Source organism: Nothobranchius furzeri, chromosome 2, assembly GCF_043380555.1.
Source record: "Nothobranchius furzeri strain GRZ-AD chromosome 2, NfurGRZ-RIMD1, whole genome shotgun sequence".
NCBI lineage: Eukaryota > Metazoa > Chordata > Actinopteri > Cyprinodontiformes > Nothobranchiidae > Nothobranchius > Nothobranchius furzeri.
Window position 1 is genome coordinate 72,579,957 of NC_091742.1, and position 26,811 is coordinate 72,606,767.

Here is a 26,811-nt window from a genome sequence, read left to right on the forward strand (position 1 = left end):
GGTAAAGGTTAGCTTAGAGCTCAGAGAGCAGCAGCAGATTTACGACAGGAAAACGCCGCCTTTGTTTAGTAGCTTTCCTCCTCATAACTGATGTTGACAGCGGCATAACAAAACACCTCAACTAATTTTCTCAACCATTACTGCAGGGAAGCACGGTCCAAACCTGGCCTTGAAAGCTGGATGTGATCATAATCCTTCAGCTCTGCAGCAGTTTAAGACTCTGGAATATTCCTTAAAACGACGGCTGAAATAGAAACGCTCTATAATTTGACACATGTTCACCTCACCTGTTTCCCATACCATTATAGTAGGATCACAGTTAGGAAATCTTTTCTCACCAATACGTTTTACTTTGAATTAGGTTTTCTGGTCACGTCAAACCCAAAATATACAGGATTCCCATTTAAATAAGACTATACGAACAGATTTACAGGTCCCAGCCATGCTGGCAAAAAACAACTTGGATTTGGAATCTTACCCCTTCTTTCCTCTGGACCTGAAAGCGGCGCATAATATATTAGAGGCGTTTTACCCACAAGCTCATTCCCAACCGGAAGTGTTTCAGATGTGAAACGGGAGTGAAGCGTTCTACGCCACTGCTCCCGCAAAGTCACAAAATCACAGGAGAATTGCAACACCACACATGGTTTCAAAAGTCCACACAATAACAACCAAGGAGGAAGATGGCTGCATGCAAAAATGCCTGTGGCTTATTTTCTGGTCTGTTTACCTCAGCTATTGGGGTTTTACCAGGAAATGACGACTTTTACCTGCACGTGACTTTTAGTTTGAAAATTTATGGATGTTTCATACTGCTTTTGTGTTTGACTTTCTGTCTGGCTCATTCTAAGCTGGGGAGCTTGACGTGTTTTTGAAGCGTAGTGAGTAAAAAATAGACTTGAAACAAAATGATAGGGTTCCTTCGCTTCTGGGACGCGTCCAAAAGGTTACACTTTGCTGCCGGCGGAAGTGAACTCATCCAATATAACGGTAGCTAATTGCTGCGTAGCACATTTCACATCCGGTGTAAATAAGGGGTCACTAATTAATAGTCATGATATGCAACCATCTAGCTTCTGATTGGCTAACAGCAATGTGACTTTTCAGCTGCCTTTATTCGCTCTTCTTCTTGGGTAAAAAATGCAACATTGATTTTTTTATCTCCAAAAATAACATTTGCTCCAATGTGTTCCGTTATGAAGTGGAGTTGCTAATGCTAACAGTTAGCATATGCTAGCCGAGACATGTGAATGAGGTCATGGCTGCTAATTTTCACTGTGACTCAGAGAACGAGACTTTTAACCCTCCCACTGTCTTCATGGGTGACCCCGTGAGGAAAGTTGACCATTGAGCAGGATTGATGGTTTATCCCTTGAGGTCCATGTGGCAGGGGTGAGGTGGTGCTCACTCCTCATCCCTGCCACATGGACCCAAGGGATAAGCCATCAACCCTGCTCAATGGTCAACTTCCCTTGCAGGGTCACACCCATTAGGATAGTGGAAGGGTTAAAACTTCTTAGACCAAATCCACTAGCATAATAAAGAACAAACATAGCGAGAAAAACTCCTACGGGAGCCTGGAGGTGCAAACAGGGAGTCAAATTGCATTAAAAAATGTGTTTTCAGTAGTTTATTGTAACAAAACTGTGTGTAAAAATAAAACAGGACACAAAAGAGGGTCAAAATTAAAATAACAGGGGTGCATTTTAACGGGTGTCACATGCCACTGGTCTGTGGCACTTATTTTAGTGTTTGGTGCCAACAGAAAAAAAAAGTGTAAATGAAGATGTTTTACATTACCTGAGCACTGAGAATACCCTGGCCATCTTCCCAATGGCACGGATCTTGTTACGGATTACTTCTTTACGAGCAGAGGCTGTGGCACCTAAAGGGGTCAGAGGTCAGAAACCATCACACTCAACTCAAGTTCATCACTAGATAAATATATACTGTTATAGTGTATGAGTGCTAAATGACTGGAAGCTCGTTTCAGCATCTAATTGCCATCAGATTGTGTTGACCATTAGTTCTTACACAATAAAAACACAATGTTGTTATTGGAGGTTCAAATTACAGATTACAGAAAACCTTTCCATCAAAAACACGTCACTTCATCTGAGAGCTTCTCAGCAGTTGGTACATCCATGCCAACACATCTCTGTTACACCTCTTTAACTTTAGCGTCTGATTGTACCCAGATATTACTCAGACAGTTGATACTGTTAGTGGAGATCATCTGGAAAGGACATTGTCCAAACTTGTCCCATCAACATGTTTGATCAATCACATGCCATCCCACAACCAGTGGTGTCCAACCCTGGTCCTTGAGGACCACTATCCATTACGTTCTGGGCAATGTACACATGTAGCTGGGTTTTAGTACCCCCCCCAATCCCATCTAGGAAAAAACTTTGATCCAAATCACCTTGTTTTCAGCAAAGAATCAAGTGCATTGTGGGGCACACTGATAGTTGATGCCAAGCCTGTGGGCAGCAGTAGTTCCCCAAATCGTCAGCGACTTTTCTGAAAAACGTTTCTTAGATGTGGAATAACTAGGTGGTGGACAATAACTGTCCTTAAAGGGATATTTCACCTAAAATTAAAATTTTGTCTGCTGACATATTTCCCAGTGTTAAATAAGTGGGACAAAAACAACTTTTAACCAGCCCAGTCATTCTCTTGACCAGGCTGGTCTCCTTTAGCTTTAGCTTTAGCATAAAACACAGTAAGTGAATGAATCCAACTAGCATTGTGAGTAAAAAGTCCTTAAAACCATTCAGTAGTGATCCCAATTCTGCTTGGTGACCTAAATGATCAGATCGACTCCAAGTGAATATATTTAGTAAAAATTTGCAGTGCAGCTCCAAGTTTTCTTTGAGTATAAACGTGTTTAACAACAAGACCTCTGTTTAAATTTAATTTTTACTAATTGGTTTCATTTGGAGTCAGTCCCAAAAAGAAAACCACAATTTGAAGTCTGGGACAATAAAAGACGTTTGGACCTAAAAAAATGAAGAATGGTGTTTTGCGCTCCCTTGTTTCCTCTGGCAATGTGGGTTTCCGGTTCAGGTGTACGTGGCCGATGAGAGGGGTGAGTGTGTGTGAAAAACCTGTTCAGCAGGTCTTCAAGCTCTGGAGAAGCCAGTTAATCACCTACTGATTCAAATCAAGTGTTTTGGAGTAAAGAAACCTAAAATATACAGGACAGGGCCTCTAGATGACTAGGGTTGGACACTTCTGCTCTAAACTCTCTGCACTGGAAAAGCAAAAAACAGTTTCACATCCTCTTGGGAATGAGCTTGAAAAATGCAAAAAGAATGAATGATGGAGATGGAGTAAAGTGATGTAAAGCTTGGTGATGGAAGGGTCCTTAAATAAGAAAAAGTCTGAGATAATCTAATTTAACCTTTCCTTATGAGAATTATTGAGAGTTATCTTTACTGGCAGGCCATAATGTTTTTGCCTATGTATGTACGTATCTCACAGGGCCATTTCCAAAGAAACTGCATTTATAATGTTGGTCTTTTTCTTTTGGTAAAGACCCGTCTTTCAAATCAACAATCTTCACTGTCCAAAACACGGACATTCCTGTCCTCAGACGACTGCCCCTTATCCTTAAGATGTAAGCAGATTGCTGGACATCAGAGACCCTAATAACCCCCATTAGAAGGGATCAGGGGAGTGATTTGTAAACTAGCTAGCATAAACAAAGCTCTCGCTACCATTTAAAAGCTTGCAACTCTTCATATGTGTGTGTCAGTTTGAAGCAAAACTCTGCAGCTAAGTCAACGACTTTCAAGATGGCTCCTGCAGCTAATCGACCTTAGCAAACACAAAGATGGCACTAACTCAGACATAAACTGAGAAACACTGGATCGTGTAAGGTCTTGGGATAGAAGCACGCATTTCTACAAGGAAATTTAACATTTGGAGTTACCGTAGCAGTACTGACACAGTACACAGTTTCAGAAGTGTTAGAGAATCAGTTTTAACAGTGATGTTAGTTTGCAGACTTGAAAAAGGCAGAAGGCAAGCAGAAGTCTAATTGTAGCTGCACACATTAGTGTTTGTACCTTTTTTGGGGGGATATATTAGCTGTCCTTCTCATGAAACACCCCCAGAAGAGAAGACAAAGAGAAAGGACAGAGAGATCAGTGGATGGCTGGAGAATGAGAGATGACGTGGAAGAAAGAAGGTGGAAAAAAGAAGAAGCACAACAAAAGTAAAGGAAAGCAATGCCTTGAGCATAAAACTCTGGAAAACATAAAAACGTAGAAATTAAATGAGTAAACCAGAGGAGTGAGAATATCACAGCATAGAGGAAGAGAGATAGAGAAGATCAAAGAAAGAAGTGAAAATGTAGCAAGGCTTGAAAGATCAATGTAACTGGAAACCATGGCAACAATAGCAGGTAAAGAGCAATGGATTATCAGAGATGATGAGGGAAAGGATGTGGTGAGTCAGGAAAGGAAATTATGAAACTACTCAAAGGTCAAGAGTCAAAACTAGAGCTGCACGGTACCAGCAGTAAACCCACACTTTCACCCATTCTCTAATCCTCCACTAGCCTCATGTTTCTCACACCACTCAACACTCGGGCATCAGAATCTATGACTTTCTGACTGTGATTTATGCAGTTTCTAGATATTACAACACTAGTTACTATGTGGTGCAGCCCGAGCTAATTTAAATAGTCAAACCAGTAGTGATGGTGGCAAAAAGGGAAGTAGAAAAGCAGCAGATAGTAAACACACAGCAGAGACTGAGCTGATGAGGGGACGACTTGTAATAGGAGATGAGGATTAGTCTGTTTCTTATCTGATCCTAAATGTCTGAAACAACTTTAATTTAACTGGAATTGTATTTTGACATAATAGAAAAGTCAAAACCTGAACATTTCATCCTACTGACACACCAAATCGCACCATTGTGTCAATGTTTGATGAAGAAACATTTAGTGTTTAACCCTCTGGAGGCAGATTTGCAACGTTAAGACCAACCTACCTGGTTACTCCACATACGTATTTCATGAGCATTTTTTAACTCAGAAGTAACCCTGAAGGACTTAGTTGTTCGTCCTTTTATCAAAACTTATTTTGAGCCTGAGAGGGTTAAAAACCTCGCCCCACACGTGTGAAAGAGACAAACTGTGTGAGGAGGAGGAAGGACCAGTGAGATCATTTCCTGTTTGCCAGCAAGAGGAACACCAACCATCATACTTAGATAAACCTCTGTAATCAAACCTGTCTCTGTCGTACAATAATGAAAACATGAAACATCTTCAGACGTACTCTTACTCTACCTGAGTCTTGTAAGAGGTTTTAAATTTGGGATAAAGTTAAATTATTTAAAGTTTAATGTCTGTTGTTCAAAGGACCTTAGTGTTCAAATAACTAAATGGAAGGAGGTCTCGCTCTAGTGGAGCTAAAGGGAACTACACCCAACTGGAGGACTCACCGTCCAGCTCTTCATCAGTCGTCAGCTCATCGTTGGAACAAATGCTCAGAACGTTCACAAGCATCTCTGTCACTGCACAGAAAGAAAAAAAATGGAATTTTATTTTGATACATAAAAATCATCAAAATTAAAACAAACACACACACACACACACACACACACACAATCAGGATAAAGTGAGCAAAGATGAATAATTTCTTTCTTTTTTTTTTTTTTTTCCTGTATTTATTACTAGATAGAAGTACTCGAGTCCTTCGATGGTGTATGGCGGACTGACCTGTTGACAAATTTTCTTTGCTATGACATTACATCACATTGCTATTTGGTCCTACTGCTGCCCAATTGCATGCAGAGACGGTCTCAAAGACAGTCGTAATTTCCGCCTAACCCTAACTTCTAGCAAAGCTACCACGTCTCACCAATCAAATGTGATTACAATAGCACAAAATATCAGAATTGCAAAGCCTTACAATAAATTGCAGACTTGAACTGCATGCAAAATTATAATTGACCCAAAATAAGTGAACCCTGACTTAGCAAGTACAAATTGTCTTTTCTTTTTTTTTTTACCGTGTCCTGTCTGGCTGTGAAACAAACAGAATTAATGTCTGAATGCTGGCAACACGCCTTACAGATTTACTCTCAGGTGGAGCATCAAAGCTTCTGCTTTTAATGTCACGCCTGACACTTAAAACTTTATTGTTATTGTTTTTTGAATGCTTGTAATTCCGACCAGACATGGAGACAGAGGTGAAAGAGAAAAGAAGAGACAAAAGGAAGGGGGGGGTCCACAAAAACAATCAATGATGAACAAGAGTCTGCTTCTAGACATGCATAAGGAGAGAAAAAAAAGAAAAGGGACACAGCAATAGAACAGGAGCAAGCTATCACTGCGTCAACCTGATGAGGAAATATAAAATCAACAGTTTTACTGAACAATCACGATATTAAATAACAGTGCATTAAGTGCCAACCACAGCCGACGTGTGTTGAACGTGCCCAAGTCCATACTTGTGAGAGCACCATGTGAGCACCTGTGTGCGTACTCACGCTTGTATATGTAATGTTTCTCTATAGGAGCGTCCAATAGAGAGAGTGAGGAGCCAGAGATCTGCCCCCCAAAGATGCCTAGGAGTTGGAAGGAGCTCCAAGTCTCAGAGAGTCAGGAGCTGCCCCAGAGCACAGGGACCCCAGGGAGACTGCGACCAGAAATGCCCCTGCCCCCCTCAAGAGGCGTAGAGGATTGCCCCGGGGGGCCAAAACCAGCAGCCGGCAGAGTCCTGGGGGATATCAGCGGGGAGCCCACAGGCCCGCCCGCAGCCTCCCAACCCCAAGCCAGCCGAGCCCGGAACCCAGCGACCCGGGATCCAGGGGCGACCAGCCCCGCCGGGGACCCAACAAAGCCCAGGGACCCAGATCCCATCAGGCAGCTGCCGGGATTAGATGCTAAAAATCTTAAACCCCCTGACCCGGGAGCCGTGAACACTCGGGCAGACCAAGACACCACACTCCACACCAAGTGTGACGGGAGAGGGTAGGCGAAGATGTGTAGCAGCAAAAGAAGTTCCAGGAGAGGGGAGGAGTCAAAGGCCCCACCTGACATATACAGTCATACACAAACACAGTCACACACTCCCTCCCTCATGCTCACACATACACATACAACCTAAGACTTACAAAAATGCACCCCAGACACCCACTCATACTTCCCATACACAGCGCATCTGCAGGCTTGAGATTTCTCCGTCAAAATAAATACGGGAAACATCGGGTCAGTGCGAACCCTGGCATTTAACCGTTTTACCTTCTAGTGAAGATTGTTGCAAACAGAAACATTAAACCTGATGAACACCCGAGCCACCACACTGCGCCGTTATCTCAGTCAGTGTAAACGAGGAAAAAAAAAACTAATTGCCTTTTCTTACCTTTTCAACAATGTTTAATACAAAGTTTAGTTCAGTACAAAGTTGAATTACAACAGTCCAACGAGACAGAGCCTGGATTTGTATTCTGAACAGTTATGTGTGATGCCTCAAAAAGCGTCACCTACTCAACTATTAAAACCACTAGCAGGGTGAAAAAATCAAAATATTGTAGCACAGACGGGCTACAACTTTTGGATCAATTTTAAACAAACTGTTTTATTAATTATCTTCTGTTGAAAGATAACTTTGAGGTACATGAGCGACTGGTATTGGTTGCTGTCACCTGTTGTGATCGGTTAAAGCAGCTCTCTGCTGTCAGAGGGTAGGCCCCGCCCACAACGCTGCGGCTCCCAGTGTTTTCTTTACTGTGGGAAATGGGTAATAATGGCTCTTTGATGGGGAAAGGTTGCCGACCCCTGTGTTAGGTTGACTAGTGACCCTAAATTGTCTCTAAGTGTGAGTGAGTGTGTGACAGGCTGTGTGCCAGTCCCTGTGATGGATTGGAGACCTGACCAGTGTGTCACATGCCTCTTTCCCAATAACCACCTCCCATGACATTACTAAGGACAAAGTGGTTTATATGACAGATGGACAATGTTGCTCAATTGTAGATACACATTTAAGGACTGTGATCTCAGACTTTCGTTAAAATAAAGCTAGTAGTTCATGAAAGATATGGCTAATGAACAAACGCACGCATGCACAAATATTACCACCCAGACACAGATCATTATAATTATTATTATCACTACTACGTGTTTGCATACTCACCTTTCTCACCAACAAAGGGCAAAGACCAGGTGAACACATCCATGAAGTTGGGCAGCCAGTAAGGGTGAGGTGAGCAATTGAACTGTCGGATGTTCATCACGTTGTTCTCATACTTCAGCACGGCCGCTGTGGGTGGACACACATGAAATCATCATACAATAAACCGGTTATTTAGTAAGTAAATACTGATTTGTTATCTCAAGGTGTTCTGTGGGAACTTGACTAAAATATTATTAAAGGACTTTATTTAATGAGGAAAAAAAGGTGTGAAGCGACCAGATCTGTCACCCACATTGAGCGTGTGTCTGGATGCAGCTCAAGCTTTTGTCAATCAAACCTCTGCTGATGACCCAACCACCAAAAAAAACAAAAATAAAAAAAAATATCAGATCTTTTAACACTCTTTCTGCCAATCTCTCACTCTGACAGAAATAATTCATGTGCAAAAATCACAACATGAGTTGTGAAAAAAGTATAAAAAATAAGGTTTAATTAGGTTGTTGAATTAAATTAACAAATTAATTTTTTAAGCTTCATATTATCTGCCCAGATCTTTAAGTGTTTTAATGACTATGTAACAACAAGGCCGTGTATGTGGGCATGTGTACTTGTCTTTATATATTTAAGTGGACAAATTTAGATTTTTAACCTGTAATGTGTGGACATCTGGCAAGTCCACACAGTGCTAAACACCCTAAAACTTGGTTTTCGAAGCATGGTGTGAATTAACTCTTGGTTTAGGTTAGAGTTACGAATAGAACAGCACTGGTTAGCGTATGGGTTAGGCATAGTGGAGTCACTAAAATGAATGGAAGTCAATTGAGGATCCACACAAGGATACAAATACGTGTGTGTGTGTGTGTTTGGGGGGGGGGGGGGGGGGGGGGGGGCAGAAATCAACATTGAAATAGAATAAAAAATTCAAAATAAGATATTAGATTTTTCATAGATGCTAGAATATTCCAACAAAAATTCAGGGAAGGAAGAAACACCAACAGGACTTCCCCTAATACCTTATTTGTTTTTCCTTTTACTTCCTGTTTTAAAAGGTTATCTTCTGTATGTTTATAACCCTGTTCAGAGGCCTTTGCATAATTAGCAGTCAAACAATGGCAGAAAAGGGAAAAAGCAGTCGTCTCCACACTCACTCCCATTTCCAGACTAACTGATCGTTATAGGCATGATTCTGATTAGTTGAACCTGAATGCCAAATGAAAGGTAAACTCCTCAATGCACGCCTCTGTTTTCAAGCAAATAAGTAGAAAATGTATTTTGATGTGTGATGTTTGGACCTGACAACACAAGAATGAGCTGCATAGTCTGCAGCTTCTTGAAGAATAGTCTATTTGTTATTATAGGGAGAACAGGAAGTAATGTATTCCACCTAGAAGGCAGAAGAGGAAATTGAAACAAAACAATCTGCATTTAATATTTAAAGTGCCTGATCATCACAAAATCATTCTAAAATTGATTAAGAATAAAATAAATTAGCAGAAAATAAGATTTAAAGGGGCCATATAATGTAAAATCTACTTTTTGGAGCTTGTGATATCATTTCCTCATGAAAAAAATACCCCAAACCCATTTTTGGCTGCATTTATGAAAAATCCTGTGAGGCGTCAATGGAAACTAATCTCGTCATTAGACCCTGCACCTCTCCTGGAAGCTGGTCTCTGATCTGAAACCTGCACCCTCTGATCAGCCCAGGATATGGGGCTTAGACGACTGCTGTCATGTAACAGACTTCGTAGTCTAGTCTTGCGCTGGGCTGGCATGCAGTTTTGTGCAAGTTCACATGCTGGTCTAAGCAGTAACCTTTTATCAGTAACCTTTTATCTTCTTTTTTAGCTACACTTGCCGGTATTGTTTTCAAACATTTATTGGTAAACTGTTTAAAATATAAGGACTAATCTGTTTTTTAAATTACTTTATTTATCCAGTGTGAGTCCATGTGAGGTGAGCTGAGTAAATTAACTAAAATGCTGCTTGGAAATGACCAAATTCAAAGATCTTTAACACAAAATATTTTGCTGAAATTAATCAATAAAATCTAAAACATAAAAACATTAGCCTGGCCTGCCAGACTCGTCCTCTGTTTAATTCTGCACAGAGAAAGGGTCTGGGAACTCTCCTATTCAAATAACCCCACCCCCTGAGAATTCGAACCGAGCCAATCAGCGCTGAGTAGCGTACGTCACACACCACAACGCCGAGTTTGTCATAAACATGGTGACTGAAGTGGAGTTCGCTGCGGCTCTTTCCACTGTTCTAAATGATTTGAACATGTCTTTAAAACCACATGTAGAAGCGTTAAAAGCCTTTCTTCTAACAAAGATGTTTGCGCTGTCGCCAGACTCCATTTGTACTACAGCTAAAAAAAAAAAAACTACAGCGTCGCGGACGTCACACACAGTGACGCTCAGTTTCGCATAAACAACGAAGACAGCGGCGAAGTTTGCTGCGACTCTTTCCTCTGTTCTAAATGACTCAATTGTCTTTAAAACCACAAGTAGAAGCACTAAAAGCATTTCTTCTAAAAAAAAAATATGTTTGCACCGTTGCCAGACACAATTTTTTTTTAACTAAAATTAGAAATCTACTGTGTCGTGTGGTACAGCCGGGATTTCTGTCCTTTTGCTGATTGGTCATTTTTGAGCTGCCTAGTCCCGCCCCTCAAGTGCCTCTCTGCCTGTTAGACTCATTCTCTGTGCAGAATTAGACAGAGGACGAATCTGGCAGGTCAGGCTATAAAAACATGAAATCTGCTTCAGCTGGCTAAATAAATGACTTTGAACCCACGTTAGCACATGGCAAAACTGAGACAGCAGACAGACATCTTAACCAATGGACAGCAGCCGACTCGCCCCAAGATGCTTTGGAGGCACATTTTGTCGGAGCGGGCGTGGGCGGAGCTTCACTGAAACAAAGAGTTTTATTTCTAGATATAAATGTAGGCTGATGTAAATAATGTGCCTACCTTTGCTCTCCATTTGTTTAAAATAACATTATCTGGTTCCTTTAAAATATATATTATAATAAATTTATATCAGTAATAAATACAATTATTAAAAAACACACACAAAAAAGGAATATTATTACAATAATCATCATAAAAATTTTGAATAAATCAATCAACAAACAAATACAAATAAATAGAGATATTTATCTTTTTCTGTCAGTTAGTTCCATATGTAAAACAAACATGTAACTTTTTTAATGTTTAAAGTTTCTCATCAGAACTTTGGGACTTTTTTGGTCTTAATAAACGAACAAAAACATGTTCAATATCTTTACTATAAATGGTTGAAAATTAAGCTTGAGTTGTAAGACTTGAAAGACCTTCAAAAGGACCAACGGACCTTTGATTAAGTCTACTTTTCAGGATTCCAAGATTATCCAGGAAGTAAATATTTACCAGTAGTTTAGGAGTTGCCTCAAGAGGATTTCTGTGCACCACTGACCATAGTGGACCTCATGTGACCTCAGCCATGATTAAGACACTGAGCGAACATGGGCGTAGAGGCAAACATAAATATATCTGAGCTGAATATAGAAGGGACAGCCTCTCCGCTGCACAAGGCCAGTCTGAGGAAAGAGAACACCGGTCACCACGGGGGACTTTCCTGCTCCGGGATCAGTAGCAACATACTGGAAGCTCAGGTGCAACATGGCTCAGGCCAGACTTTAGCTAAGCCTCACTGTGTTGTTCAGAGTGTGGTAACTACTTCCTACTTCTGTGCAGGGAATGACAACACAAACCCAAAACGTCTCCCCTGGAACATCCAGAAACTCCCAAAATGTAAAAAAAAAAGAAAAAAAAGCATTGATTACTCCAAAGTAGTTCTCTCAAATGAAGATGTGGGTGTGTAACCGTGTGTTGGTGTGTAATTGTGTGCGTTGGCGTGCATAAATGCAGGAGCACACGTGGGCAGCCGTTGCATAAACATTACATACTGCAGAAACATCATTTGACTGAACGTAGCCATGGAAGCCCAGAGGGAAAAAGCAGTGGAGCGGGGGAGAAGGTCAGCTCCCCTGCTGTCGCTCCTTCAAACCACATTCCTTGTAACGGAACAGGGGGGTGCACACTCTTTTTAGAAGGGATTACTGAGAAAAGGCGATTTCAACATCCTTCTTTTTTCATTTTTCACTCCACAGGGTTCCGTCTCACCTCCTTAAACCACAGCCACCAGAGGGCTCTCCTGCTGCAGGTACGCTGGCTCCAAGCGTTCTCTCTCTCTCTCTCTCTCTCTCTCTCTCTCTCTCTCTCTCTCTCTCTCTCTCTCTCTCTCTCTCTCTCTCTCTCTCTCTCTCTCTCTCTCTCTCTCTCTCTCTCTCTCTCTCTCTCTCTCTCTCTCTCTCTCTCTCTCTCTCTCTCTCTCTCTCTCTCTCTCTCTCTCTCTCTCTCTCTCTCTCTCTCTCTCTCTCTCTCTCTCTCTCTCTCTCTCTCTCTCTCTCTCTCACTCACTCACTCACTCACTCACTCACTCACTCACACTCACACTCCTTGTAAGGTGACACCCGCTCATTAATTATTCATTAGGGAGTGCCTCTAGCCGGTTTCCCTGGTAACAAGCGTCTGCTTTGAGACCACTGGGAGATTCCCCCGTCTTTTCCCAATGCTAAATGCTGCCCCAACGTCTGTCTCCAATTCCTCTGGAATAAAGTTTCACTTGGGATGTTTTCAAAAGCCTTGATTACGTTCAGGACTCAGCTTCTAGATGATCTAAGAACCTGGATGGTTCTCTTGTTCTCTCTCCCTTCTTTCATCTCAGGAAAATTGCTAAGCTGAGTCCCATTCTGTCCCGCTCTGAACTTGAGACAGTTCTCCACACCTTCATCTCCTCACGCTTAGACTACTGTAACTCTCTTTTCACGTGTCTGAGCAGAACCTCCCTGAACCGTCTACAGGTGGTTCAGAATGCCTGTGCTCGGATTCTGACCAAGTCCTCCAAACACACCCACATCACCCCGCTTCTCCTCCAGCTTCACTGGCTGCCAGTCAACTTCAGGGTTCATTTCAAGATCCTGGTTCTGGTCTATAGGGCCTTACATGGACAAGCACCTTCTTACATTGGTGATCTTCTTAGTCCCTACACCCCCAGCAGGTCCCTGAGGTCCAGTGATCAAAGCCTACTGGTTGTGCAGCAGCAGGCTAAAGACCAAAGGTGACAGATCATTTGCTGCGGTGGCCCCCAGACTCTGGAACTCTCTCCCCCTGAGCCTGAGATCAGTGGACTCAGTGGACTCCTTTAAAAAGCAGCTGAAGACTCACTTGTTCAAGCTGGCTTTTGTATGACCTTCTTCACCACTCTCTCTTTATTCTGCTCTCCCCACCTATTCCACCTTCCTCAGGATCCACTGATTTCTCTCTTTCCTATTCACTCTCTCTCTTTCTTAACATTTTTTTTAATCAAAATTGTCTATTTTTTGCTCATTTCAAAATATTTTTAACCATTTTCTAAATTCTTTTTTATACTTTTACATTTTTTGTTTTTGTGAAGCGCCTCGTGATTTTTATCTTGAGAGGCGCTATAGAAATGATACTTTCTTCTTCTTCTTCATGGAAAGGAGGGGCTGAATCAAGGCCATGAACAGTTAAAGTAGAGCTCTGTAAACAAGTATTACACCATTACAGGTATCTTCTGACTAGAAAAAGGGACTGCACTATGGTTAAATTGAATAAAAGCTCTCAGACTGAACCTGTCTCACAACATCAAGTAGGCTAAAAGATCTCAAAAAGCAAACCAGTCTAAAGAAAAGCAACAAAACAAACCAGAAGAAATGAATTTAAAGTTGCAGATCATGAGTCATCATGGAATAGTTCCAGGACAAATAAATAAATAAATAAATAAAAATCTTGAGGATCCCCAAGATGTTTGTGTAAAGATGCCCTAAGGACCAAGGTTGGGAAACACTGGACTAAGGAACTGATGCAATCCGGTTTCCATAGGGATTCAGAGTGGACTAACATTAACTATGGTTCTTGTGGTGAATCTTGGGAAATTTGCTCCCGTGAAGCTACAGAATCTTCAAATCAAATCAAATTTGTAATCCTAATGGTAATTTGACATAATACATTTAAATATATACTTGTAAAAATAATGTGAACAATCACACACTATTGTACACTATCATACATCATCAATAAATAAATAAAAAAAAAACAGAAAAAATGCAAAACTGTTTTTTTATTTGAAGTAAACCTGATGTACTTCACTGGCCCTTTATTAAGTCATCCAGAGAAAATACACTCCATGCAGAAACTGTCCAGAGCTCTGCATCCGAATCTGTACCGCAAAGCAGCCGGTGTGAATGCTCTGACTGGACTGATGTTTGGTCTTTGGGAAAGTTGTAAGGAAACTGGAGCACATCAGTTAGAATCAGGCATGACACTGCATTCAAGAAAAACTACATCAAACATGGTGGTGGTAGTGTGATGGTCTGGTGCTACTGTGCTGTAATTGACAGAATTAATATTTCAGAAAGAATGCTGGAAAAACCTTCCAGCGTGTCTAATTTACATTAAGAAGAGTGGAACAAAATTCCCCCACAGCGACGAGGGGACACATTAAGAATACGAACAAACAAAAAAGAAGCAAAAGCTGAAGAAAGGAGTAACGCCTGATTCACTCTCTACAGCTTCTGCAAAGACCTAAAAACAAATTAAAGCACTCACACTGGCTGCAGTGCAGATCCGGACCTCTAGAAAGTTTGTTTTCCAAATGACACATGCAGATTGCCATTAAGTTAAAGAAATTACATGAGCCAGATAATGAAGTGTGACGTGGGCCGGAGAGATGCGTCTGGTATATTTCAAAATAAAACCTATGTTGTGTATTCTGTTCGTTTTTTGTTTTAATGCTATTGACAGCAATATCAGTTCACAGTTTATAATAGTTCCTGTTATTTTTACAGATTAAATGTATTGCGTCAAATTTCTAATCATTACAGTCAATGTTTTGAAAACTATTACTAAACATTCATTTCTACAGCATGACATCATTTCCTGTGACATGGTAGCCTGGCCAGCCATGCCAATGCTTCCTTATGGAAAGCAAAGGGCCTAGTAACGCTCCCATTCAAATAACCCCACCCCCTAAGTATTCTAACCGAGCCGATCAGCGCTGAGCAGCGTACGCCACACACCGCGTCGCTCAGTTTCTCAAAAACAACAAAGATGGCGTCTGAAGTGGAGTTTTCTGCGGCTCTTTCCTCTGTTCTAAATGACTTGAACATGTTTTTAAAACCACAATAAGAAGAGCTAAAAGCCTTTCCTCTAAAGAAAGATGTTTGCGCCGTCGCCAGGCACCATCTTTTGACTACAGCTAGGTCTGGGACAATAATAAATTTTGCTGGACGATAAACAATATTGTCGACCACTATAGAGACCAAAATAACATCTTATGTAAGGTTTATGTATCATAATAATAATGCAAGTACACCCTTTAAATTGCAGCATTTAAACCTTTCTTTAACATTGGAATGTCATGAACCAGAACTTCTAGATAATAAATAAAATAAACAAAACAAACAAAAAAAAAAAATAAAATAAAAAAGGACTCTCACTCCGTTAGAAAATTTTGCACCAAAAATAAAATAGACCTTTTCTCTCCAAAACAATATATACAATGGCCTATCCAGTGTCAACAACCAAAACTGCATTTCATTGATGATGATGATGATAATAATAATGATAATAATAATAATAATAATAGAGTTGTACATTTCTTAACCTCAATATATTGAGGCTTGAAAAATGATTAAGTTCATTTTTATCAATCGTACGATTGATTTATTGATTATCGTCCCAACCCTAATTAAAAACTACAGCAATACAGTTGTCATTTCTGCCTGTTTTCTGAGTGGTTATTTTTGAGCTGGCTAGTGTCGCCCCTCATGGTGCTCTCTGCCTCCGACTTGTCATCTGTGTAGAATAGACAGTCTAGTGACACGGGGGTCAACAAAATGTCCAACAAAAGTAACATGACAAAGACGACAAGTGTGGCTCTTTGTCTACCAGCTCCTCTCTTCATACATAGCTGCTCTTGGATGAACCCCAGAGATTTGGTGCTCTTGCGGCACCAAATTTCTGGAGACGTTCAGCACATGAACCAGAATCAGTGTGAATAGCAGTCCCTCTGGACGCCGTACAAAAATCAGACCTCATTTGTTCCATTTGGTGTAAATAAGACATAAGGGCTCAAATACTTTTCCATATCAAATCTCTATTTGCTAGGATCAGATTAGGAGACATGCACTGAAGTAATAAAAACTCAATACCTGTTTCACTTTCCTCTCTAGTTCCCTTAAAGCGTGCATGGACGCTGATTACGGTTTTCCGGCAGCACCTTGAGCTAACATGTGTAGGCCAGCAGCAGAACAGAGCGGATTGAGGCTGCAAACGAGATGACTGCATCAACAGAAAAGAAGCAACAGCTTGTCTGCAATAAAAATGAGCTGGCTGCAGCAGCGCGACTCGTGACACCGCCTCATGTCATCCTACTAATGCCTCACCCTGAGTAAATACAAAAATTTAAATTAGATTTCAAAACATCAGATGAAGTAGTCTGAGGGAGTGTCCGCTGCTCATTTTTCTCATTTGACACAACGTGAAAAGTTTTGCGACAGAACTGTGTTTACAGCAAACTAAAGGGAAGCCCAGTAACAAGGAGAGTGGTAGCAGATGGATGAGCATCTGCAGGCAGGGATACTCTTCTCCTCCTCCTCCTCCTCCTCTCTGGCATGACTGACGAAAAAGGAGAAATGAACTCCCTGCTGCGCTGGCATCCTCCCTCCCTCCGCTTCCATCCTGTTATGTATTCCAGTGGCAGCCGCCGGGAGCCAATCACCCTTCCTGTTTCACCGCGCCAAGGAAATGGAGGATAAAGTGATACCTGTCTGGTTTTGGCTGGAGCCTTTGACCTTTTTTAAAATTCAATTCTCTTCCTGTTTCGTCCTCTTTTCTAAACACCACGAGAATGAAGGCAAAATTAATCGGAATCAACAGAGTCATCATTCTCAGGGGCGTGAAGGAAAAGATATTTGCACATGTTTTCTGTTTTAGACTCTGGACAGATTCACAAAACGATCTATGCAGCCTTTCTGTACGAACGCGACTTTTTTAGCTCCTTTCAATGAAACCAACATGTTTTAGAAGAATCCTGAATCACGCAATCTGTCAAACGCTGATTATCCTGACTAAGCCACCAGCTCAATTTCCTCCTCTTTGATTGGAGATGGGTCTATGATTCTCTGCTCAGGATCGATGGGGGGCTGCTGGTGCCTCCCCCTTTTGTTTGGAGATTTGTGCCCACTCGACGGGCCATCAATCACAGGAGTGGCACTCAGTGGGCCCGGAGCTCCAGCATGGATCAGATACATTACCGCAGGCTTGGGTTTCACAGATGAAACCCAACCTACCTACATGACTGATAGAGGAGCGTCAAGACTGATAAGATTAGTCATTAGCTGTGGCTACATCAAGAAAAATGCACTAAGCTTTAAAGGATCTTTGGCCAAATTGCTATTTTAAACCTAACATCTTGTCATTACAAAACATATTTAGCCAACAACCCCCCCCCCCCCCCCCCAAATAATAAAATGTCATTAGAAAAAAAGGAAAACGTACCGTCTGCTGGGTAAGAAGCATCTTTGTGCCAAACAAAGTGAGCACTAACAGCAAACAGCAATCTTTTGAGGTCTTATTAGTTTATTAACTGAAGGTTGGCCAGCCGCTGCTAAAACGGGATATTTGTCCTTTCCCATACATAATTTGAAAGTTGGAAATGGTTATCCGAGTGACAAATGGCCAAAATTAAAAACAATATGCACCCGAGATCAGTTGATGTGCTTGTGTTGTGTTGACAGTGAGCCGCAGCAAGATTAGCTGGGACGGAACAAAAAGGTTCCCTGTCCCCCGGTAATTCATGGCCTGTCTTCAGACAGGCCATGAAAAACGGAAATGTTCCGGAATCTGTCCGTAAGACCTTTCTGTCTGAATACAAACATCCGGATAACGTGCTCCGGAATTTATCCGGACGAAGCCCCTAGTAACAGGTCCGGACTTGTTACGGACAGGGTGGCTGCTTCAGACTGGTGAGGTAAAGTTCCGGACAAGAGGGAGGGGACCGGGGGACGCTGTGCGCACCTAGATAGCCCGCTGCTGTAGCATGTGGCGAACCACGGCAGCTCGCCTCCTACGGTACCGCCTAGACGCGCGACGGAGCGCTTCACACCGCTTCAGTGATTCCTTTAACCATTGAGCTTCATCATCCAGGTCTCCTATGAATCTTCGTGTGCGCAGAATTATGCTTAAGCGCCTCGTGATTTTTTATCTTGAGAGGCGCTATAGAAATGATATTTTCTTCTTCTTCTTCTTCTTAACATGAGTCCGATTCCCCACCCCCCCGCCGCCGTCAGACTTCTGGAACTTTTCCCTGCTGTGTGAACACAGCCGAAAGGACAAGTTCCGGTACAAAAGTGGTGTGTCTGAAAACACAGTTCCGGTTAAAAACCGGATTGAATTGTCCACAAATGTTCCAGAATGTCTTTCTGAAAAGGGCTTAAACAAGAATCCAAACAGGAACATTGCCTTAGCTGCTTCTGCCTTCACTGTGTAGGGAAGGAGGACTGGAGGCAGCTAGTGGGGGAAAGAGTAAACAAAGTAACCCTACCTAACATCAAAGGCGGGATATCTACAAATACAGTGGGATGAAAATAAGAAAAAAGGCCTCCCTAGGACAGATTTCAAAATCTGTGTGGAGGATCGCACTGCAGCGTTACAGCATTTCATCACAAGAGGAACTGCAGAAAAAGTGTGCACTCGCACCATCACTCTTTCCTTCCCATTTCTGTTTCCTGTGTTTGGCCCAATGCCGAATCCCCCCCCCCCCCCCCACACACACACACACACACAGAGCAGAGACGGCCTGTTCTGGGGAGAAAAGTGCTGACTCACAGCACAAAGGCAAGCCCAACTCGGTGCAACAGCACATGCCAAACGAACCATCATCACTCTTCTTCATTACACAATAACAATAATATCACCCAACGCGTGCACGCGTGTGTGTGTGTGTGTGTAATTGATATGCAGGAAATTGGTTCCCTGCTGAAATACTAAGAGGCTGCACAGAAATATAACAAAATAATGAGCAATAATAAAATTATTTGGACTTTTTTCTCTAATTGTTTTCAGTCCAGTTTGGACCATAGCAGTGTACTGTGTAACTAATAGGGGGCAGCAGTAGCTCAGGAGGTAGAGGGGGTTGTCCAGTAAAAAGGTTGCAGGTTCGATCCCGGCTCCGGACAGAAAATGCCACTGTTGTCTTTGGGCAAGACACTAAACCCACCCTGCCTGCTGGTGGTGGTCAGAGAGGCCGGTGGGGCCTCGCCTCTGTCAGCACACCCCAGGGCAGCTGTGGCTACATCGTAACTCATCACCACCAGTGTGTGAATGTGTGTGTGTGTGTGAATGGGTGAATGATACACTGTAGCTTTGGAGGCCTCTGAAAGGCACTATTCAAGTGTGGTTCATTTATCATTAATGGACAAATCAAGGATGAAGCAAAAACCTTTAGAAATTAAACAATTAACAGGAACAGACCTAAAATGTTCTTTTACTATTATTTCTAAGCAAATAATGTTTGAAAATCACCATAAAGTTAAATGTCCGTCAAACTGTGAATTTCAGGCCTTGAGAAAGCTAAAGGAAATCCTGATGGCGACTACTTAAAAACAAATAAGAAAATAAAGAATCACTAAAGACTTTTGTACAGTACTGTGTGATCTCTGTATAGTGTTAACATTAAAATATTTAGAATACAAATACACATTTTCCACATTTCTCTGGGGAAGTGTGCTCATACATAAGAGCCAAGGCTCAATGGCCCTGCCCCTTTTGGACAAAAACAACCCCAAAGCAGAATTGTCCAATAGAAAAAGCTCTGGTTTGTAGCCTATAAAGTAGTGTAATATTCCTGCTGGTTAACAATCAGCAGCTTCATAATCAAGAAATATGCTGAGTCAGTCTAACAGGTTCATAGTGGACACATGACTCATCATTAAAACTCTGGTTTGAAAATATAATCTGGCAACTTTCAGAGATAATAACACTTTGATATCACCATTTTTAATCAGTTTTTATCCCCAAAATGGGCGTGGCTTCTTCAAATTGAAGGAAGTGACGTGACAGCTTTAATCAAGAACCAGTTATTGATTATTAGTCAGCTGCAATATCAACATCACCTACATTAGTACTTACAGTGGTGTGAAAAAACTATTTGCCCCCTTCCTGATTTCTTATTCTTTTGCATGTTTGTCACACAAAATGTTTCTGAACATCAAACACATTTAACCATTAGTCAAAGATAACACAAGTAAACACAAAATGCAGTTTTGAAATTATGGTTTTTATTATTTAGGGAGAGAACAAAATCCAAACCTACATTGCCCTGTGTGAAAAAGTAATTGCCCCCTGAACCTAATAACTGGCTGGGCCTCTCTTAGCAGCAATAACTGCAATCAAGCGTTTGCGATAACTTGCTATGAGTCTTTTACAGCACTCTGGAGGAATTTTGGCCCACTCATCTTTGCAGAATTGTTGTAATTCAGCTTTATTTGAGGGTTTTCTAGCATGAACCACCTTTTTAAGGTCATGCCATAACATCTCAATAGGATTCAGGTCAGGACTTTGACTAGGCCACTCCAAAGTCTTCATTTTGTTGTTCTTCAGCTATTCAGAGGTGGATTTGCTGGTGTGTTTTGAGTCATTGTCCTGCTGCAGCACCCAAGATCCCTTCAGCTTTAGTTGACGAACAGATGGCCGGACATTCTCCTTCGGGATGTTTTGGTAGACAGTAGAATTCATGGTTCCATTTATCACAGCAAGCCTTCCAGTTCCTGAAGCAGCAAAACAACCCCAGACCATCACACCACCACCACCACCATATTTTACTGTTGGTATGATGTTCTTTGTCTGAAATGCTGTGTTACTTCTACGCCAGATGTAACGGGACATTTGCCTTCCAAAAAGTTCAACTTTTGTCTCATCAGTCCACAAGGTACTTTCCCAAAAGTCTTGGCAATCATTGAGATGTTTCTTAGCAAAATTGAGACGAGCCCTAATGTTCTTTTTGCTTAACAGTGGTTTGTGTCTTGGAAATCTGCCATGCAGGCCATTTTTGCCCAGTCTCTTTCTTATGGTGGAGTCGTGAACACTGACCTTAATTGAGGCAAGTGAGGCCTGCAGTTCTTTAGAAGTTGTCCTGGGGTCTTTTGTGACCTCTCGGATGAGTTGTCTCTGCGCTCTTGGGGTAATTTTGGTCGGCCACTCACTCCTGGGAAGGTTCACCACTGTTCCATGTTGTTGCCATTTGTGGATAATGACTCTCACTGTGGTTCGCTGGAGTCCCAAAGCTTTAGAAATGGCTTTATAACCTTTACCAGACTGATAGATCTCAATAACTTATGTTCTCATTTGTTCTTGAATTTCTTTGGATCTTGGCATGATGTCTAGCTTTTGAGGTGCTTTTGGTCTACTTCTCTGTGTCAGGCAGCTCATATTTAAGTGATTTCTTGATTGAAACAGGTGTGGCAGTAATCAGGCTTGGGGGTGGCTACAGAAATTGAACTCAGGTGTGAAACACCACAGTTGGGTTATTTTTTAACAAGGGGGCAATTACTTTTTCACACAGGGCAATGTAGGTTTGGATTTTGTTCTCTCCCTAAACAATAAAAACCATCATTTCAAAACTGCATTTTGTGTTTACTTGTGTTATCTTTGACTAATGGTTAAATGTGTTTGATGATCAGAAACATTTTGTGTGACAAACATGCAAAAGAATAAGAAATCAGGAAGGGGGCAAATAGTTTTTCACACCACTGTAAATGGAATATCAGAAGCATTTTGAGATGATGAAGTTTCAAAACTCCTACTTACCTTTGTTGTTGTAGACGTCTAGATAGTTTGGAGCTGAGAAGATGGTGATAAGAGACGGGAAGCCAGTGGTCTGACTCTTTCTGTACATGCGATATCTGGAGATAGAAAGAAAAGCATGAGCTTATGCTAGATATCAATCAGCCACTGGTTAGCAGTGAGTGGTCACTGCATTTGGGAAGGTGTTTGTCTCAAACTGAGCCCTTTATTTAGAAAACGGATGTATTTTCTTCAACAGCGGACCGCCTTGTTATCCGACATCCGTTGTGGTGAGTTGTTCGTTGTCCAGTAGCGTGTGGCGATCGTTTGAAAGACAACGGTAGTACCCTCCCCAACGACCGAGAGTCGTCAATGGAGGGTTGCCAGACTAAATAATATATTTAGTCTATAACGTATATTTATTTAGTCTGGCTCACCAGGCTAGTGTAGACACACTGTCAGGACAAATATTCCCAACTGAATTATGATTCAGCCCAGTTTAACAACACCCTGAATTAGTAAAATTTTGAAAAGTGTGCTGGATTTGTTGTTTTAAAGGAGGTACAAGCTCTTCCTTTGATTGTTTACTTGATGATGATATTCAGCTAGTGTTTGGAGGCGTCTCGGGGCTGAAGTCCCACCTGAGTCAAGGTGTCTCATGCAAGAGAGTACGATAGTAAACAACTCACTTATCCATCCTCCTGTCTGCTATTATTCAGCCTCTGTTTGATGCTGAAACACCAGGGAAACTGTTACTGCACCTCCTGCCATCTCATGGTTTTCATCTTTCAGCTGCTGTCATCATCTTTAACTTTTCTGAAAAGGAGATCAGTGACGCCTGTGTGACTTATCCATGTTGCGTCACACGCTACCGACTCACCCCCCACGCCAGATTCATTTTCACTTCTTGGATTAGCGCGACCTCATCTCAAAGATCACAGAGCGCTCATCCTGCTCTCCAGACGAGCTTAGAGGGAAGCCCTCGGGATACTGAAATGCCCAGCCCCGAGAGGCCCTGCTGCTGCTGCTGGGCGACAGTGTGATGTGAGAGAGACAAAATGCCACGACACTCACCCAGCATCCTGTGCTTCGTGGGCCCGGATGATGGATAATAAGTTATTGTGTTGTAGAAAGTCACAGACTGCAGGGTAGCTGTTGAATAAAGACACATTCAGTTTACTCATACATCTAGAAAAATCCCTGTAAGCCCAAGGAGAACGATCAATAAATAAAAAAATAAAGCCAAAGGTTTATTGATTGCACTCAAAGAAAGAGTGGACAAACAACAATGAGCGCAAGCTAAAGGCATTCTAAGACCCACCGCAGCTCTTATTAAATTAAATATTTAGTGAAAAGTGTTTCTGATAGCCTCTAATCTAATGGTTACTTATTGCACATGCAATAAACTGAACTTTTTAAAAGAAAAGTTGCTGTGTGTGTGTGTGTGTGGTCGGGTGCTAAACCCATAAAACATGATACAACGTGCAACAAGTGCTTCAGCAAGAAGTCATTAAAATCACAGAGCACGTCCGAGCTCGGGAGCCGTGGGATGTGTTTTTCTTATTTTTATAAGTGACTGGCAGCTGACATGAATGCTGCTCTACAGCTGAAACACTTGAATGTGGGAGGATTTTCTCCCGTTCAAACACAGGGGCTAATTTAGAGCTTTAACATAACAGCCACTCAAGATTTTGCAGCATTCAAGATGAAGACAGTTTTAAGGTTTGTGTGAGGAAAAAAACAGGACATGAAATCAACGCCAAAATGCATTAATTTGTTTTGTTTTTACAGGGTATATACAGCAATCCTTAAGTAAAATTTACTACTTTTTAATACCTTTTTTTACTACCTTCAGAATTTTTTTAAAACCATCACAACACTAAATTGCAAGTGTTAATCAGCGACCTATTTACACGTATTTTAACATATGTAACATACAAAAAGAATAGACTTAGAGACTCACTGATGTTGACAACGTATTGCACATATTTATTTTACTTAGAAAATAAGCCAGGCACTTCTGTTCAGCGGTTCAGACAGTTGACCACGAGGTCTGAAATGATGCACAACGACCACTGAATATGACGTCATCATTATGTGACCGGATATGCTAAAGTAGGGCTGCTCGATTATGGCAAAAACAATAATCACGATTATTGTGACTGAAATTGAGATCTCGATTATTTAAGACGATTTTTCAATTTATGTAGATTTTTTTAATTTATTTTTATTCAGTCATAAAACTGCTCAGGGCACAATCAGGGCAAAAATAAACAAGAAACAAGATGATCACTAAAAGAACTCCTGATTCCCAGTATAAAAAGACCAATATACTTATAGCTCATAGTCTATGACCCAAGGGCTGTAGACCTTGGTTTAACTCATGTAAGTCTAACCAGTACAGACCCAAATACCAATATCTGGCAAATACTGACAGCAAGAATTATACAGTGGCATTTATAACAAATACATGCAAATAAATTGCTGTTCACTAAATGCTGTATAACATTTATTGAGTCGTGTCAAGGTGCTGTAGGAGAGTGCACTAGCACCGTGTCCTCAGAGAGATTAGTTATTATTTATCAGCGTGAGGAAGTTATTTCTACCTTATTTATAAACTATTTATTTACAAGTCCATCAGTTAATGTAATAATTGCCCCAACCACAGCTGCACCCCCCAACCCGGTCTCAGCAATCAGGGGCAAGCTGCGCGTGTGTTTAGCACGCCGCACGCGCACATTTAGCCGTTTTTATCGGCTCAGGAGTCCGCAGGTGCGGTGTGTGTGTCACTCACTCTGGTTAATCCAACAGGGAGCCGGCTCCGAGAGCTGTTTCTGTAGCGACTGACACATCACTACATCATTCCCTTTCCTAATGTCCTGAAGAACGGTCCGGAGCGCAGGCGGAGTGTTTAGCTAACCTGCATGAAATGTCGACGACAGTTATCCAGAAAGTAGCTAAGGGTTACCAGAGATGTTTCTGAGATGTTCGCTAGGTACTTTTAGATTTAAAAAGTCAAGAAGGGGGTCTGAGAAGCTGCTAGAAATAGCATCAAAGTCGCCAAGTTGGCAACACTGCAGAGGAGCGCTTCATTTGCAACTCAGGGCAGCGCAAGTGGGAGGAGCAAATAATTGGCTTGTTTTATTTTTATAATCGTTCAAAACATTTCATTCGGAATATATTTCTATGTCGATGTTCAGAATACGACATCTGATAGTCTGACAAAAATAATACCTAATTTGGAAAAAATAATACCTCTGAGACCAAATTTAACACTTTTAATGGCCTTAAATTTGACTATTTTTATTTATCACTTTTTAATACTTTTTAAAACCCCGCGGACACCCTGTTTTAAAAAAGATACCACGTTTGACTTTTGGTCTCTTTGGGTTTGTGTCATTATTTCTACGTAGATTTCTGACGTGACGCAATAGTGAAAGTAAAATTTATATATTCAAAAAGAATATTTTTAACTCTAAAACACCAAATGTACCACATTTGATTAAGCTGTTTCACAGATTTCTACCTCTTTCACAGCATTGATGGTTTAAAGACCCCTGACGTTAAACCCTGATATGTTGTCAGCCATCTTCTGTTCCAAATCCTGATAGATGGAAGCCCAAAGGTAAACTTTACTCATATTTTAATACATTGCAGTGGTCTCTAGTAGGAATAAATGCCTTGTCGGTTGTTCCCTGGGGAAGAAAAGCTTTGGTGCACCTGTTTGAGGAAGTAGAAGTCAGCTGGAGGAGAAAGTAGCTTCAGACGACAGGATTTGGAAACTTATTTCCTGATATTTGGACATTTCACCTCTGATTGGATAACAGCATTGCAACTCTACCACTGACTCTGTTTAGTTTGCAACATTGATGTTTTATCTCCACAAATAATACAAGCCTGAAGGAGTTCTGCTGTGTGGAGAAGTTGCTAATGCTAATGGTTAGCTTCTGATAGTCAAGACGTTCTCTGCTGTTTCCTGGATGCTAAACCAACAAAAGCCTTCACCGTCATGAGTCGAGATGGGTGAGTTCATGAATGTTAGGTGACAGTGTGACGTAGATCTGTCAGGACTTTCTGAACAGAGTACTTCTATCAGCAGCTAATGCAGGAAATAGGGGTAGAAGACCATGCTATCAATCACCTTCTGTTCCAAATCCTGATTGATGGAAGCCCATTCTGGTATAATTACAGCTGGTATAATTCAGGGTCTGCATCCTTCGTCGGCCGGTTACGTCACAGTGTCGTGACTAGGCCTGTCCCAATTCAAAGACTCCTTCAAATGCGGTCGACGAATTCGGCCTTCTTTTCGCCTGTATGAAGGATGGGTCCGGTGTATCCTTCAATGGTTTACATTTCCCTAGATGCCTTGTGGGCCGGACAGCAGAACTTTTAAAAACAATGGCGGACAGTGAAGCGGGAGCTGTCGGAGAGGATTGCTCTCAGAAAACACCCTCAAATGCACTCTGTGAGGAGTTTGCAGCCCACTTCAAAGGGAAGGTAGACACCATCAGACGGAATATTTTATCCTCCATAAGTAATAAGGTTTTAGATAAATCTGAACGTGTGTCTATACCAGAGGAAACACTGGACAGCTTTGTCCTGGTAGAAGCTGAGACTCTTAACAAAGTTTTCTCCTCAGCGAGACCCACCACATGTGTTCTGGACCCAATTCCAACTTCGTTCTTTAAACAATTTTATGGATCTTTTAGTGATGAGATTTTAACCATGATGAATTTCTCACTT

General features: G+C 41.5%; 1 protein-coding gene across 6 annotated transcripts in view; it reads right to left on the bottom strand.

Annotated features, from left to right (window-relative positions):
• Window positions 1–26,811, bottom strand: part of LOC107376893 (protein phosphatase 3 catalytic subunit alpha) — a 152,430-nt gene that overhangs the window by 11,791 nt on the left and 113,828 nt on the right. For 3 of the 6 annotated variants that reach the window (XM_054747545.2, XM_054747547.2, XM_070547890.1), the window contains exons 7-12: window positions 23,143–23,220; window positions 22,093–22,187; window positions 8,154–8,279; window positions 5,458–5,529; window positions 4,074–4,100; window positions 1,801–1,885 (exon numbers count right to left, since the gene is read on the bottom strand). In XM_054747545.2, coding sequence (XP_054603520.1) covers window positions 1,801–1,885; window positions 4,074–4,100; window positions 5,458–5,529; window positions 8,154–8,279; window positions 22,093–22,187; window positions 23,143–23,220 — 483 coding nt within the window. The remainder of the gene's footprint in view (window positions 1–1,800; window positions 1,886–4,073; window positions 4,101–5,457; window positions 5,530–8,153; window positions 8,280–22,092; window positions 22,188–23,142; window positions 23,221–26,811) is intronic. The other 3 variants (XM_070547887.1, XM_054747546.2, XM_054747548.2) reach the window with 1 other exon arrangement.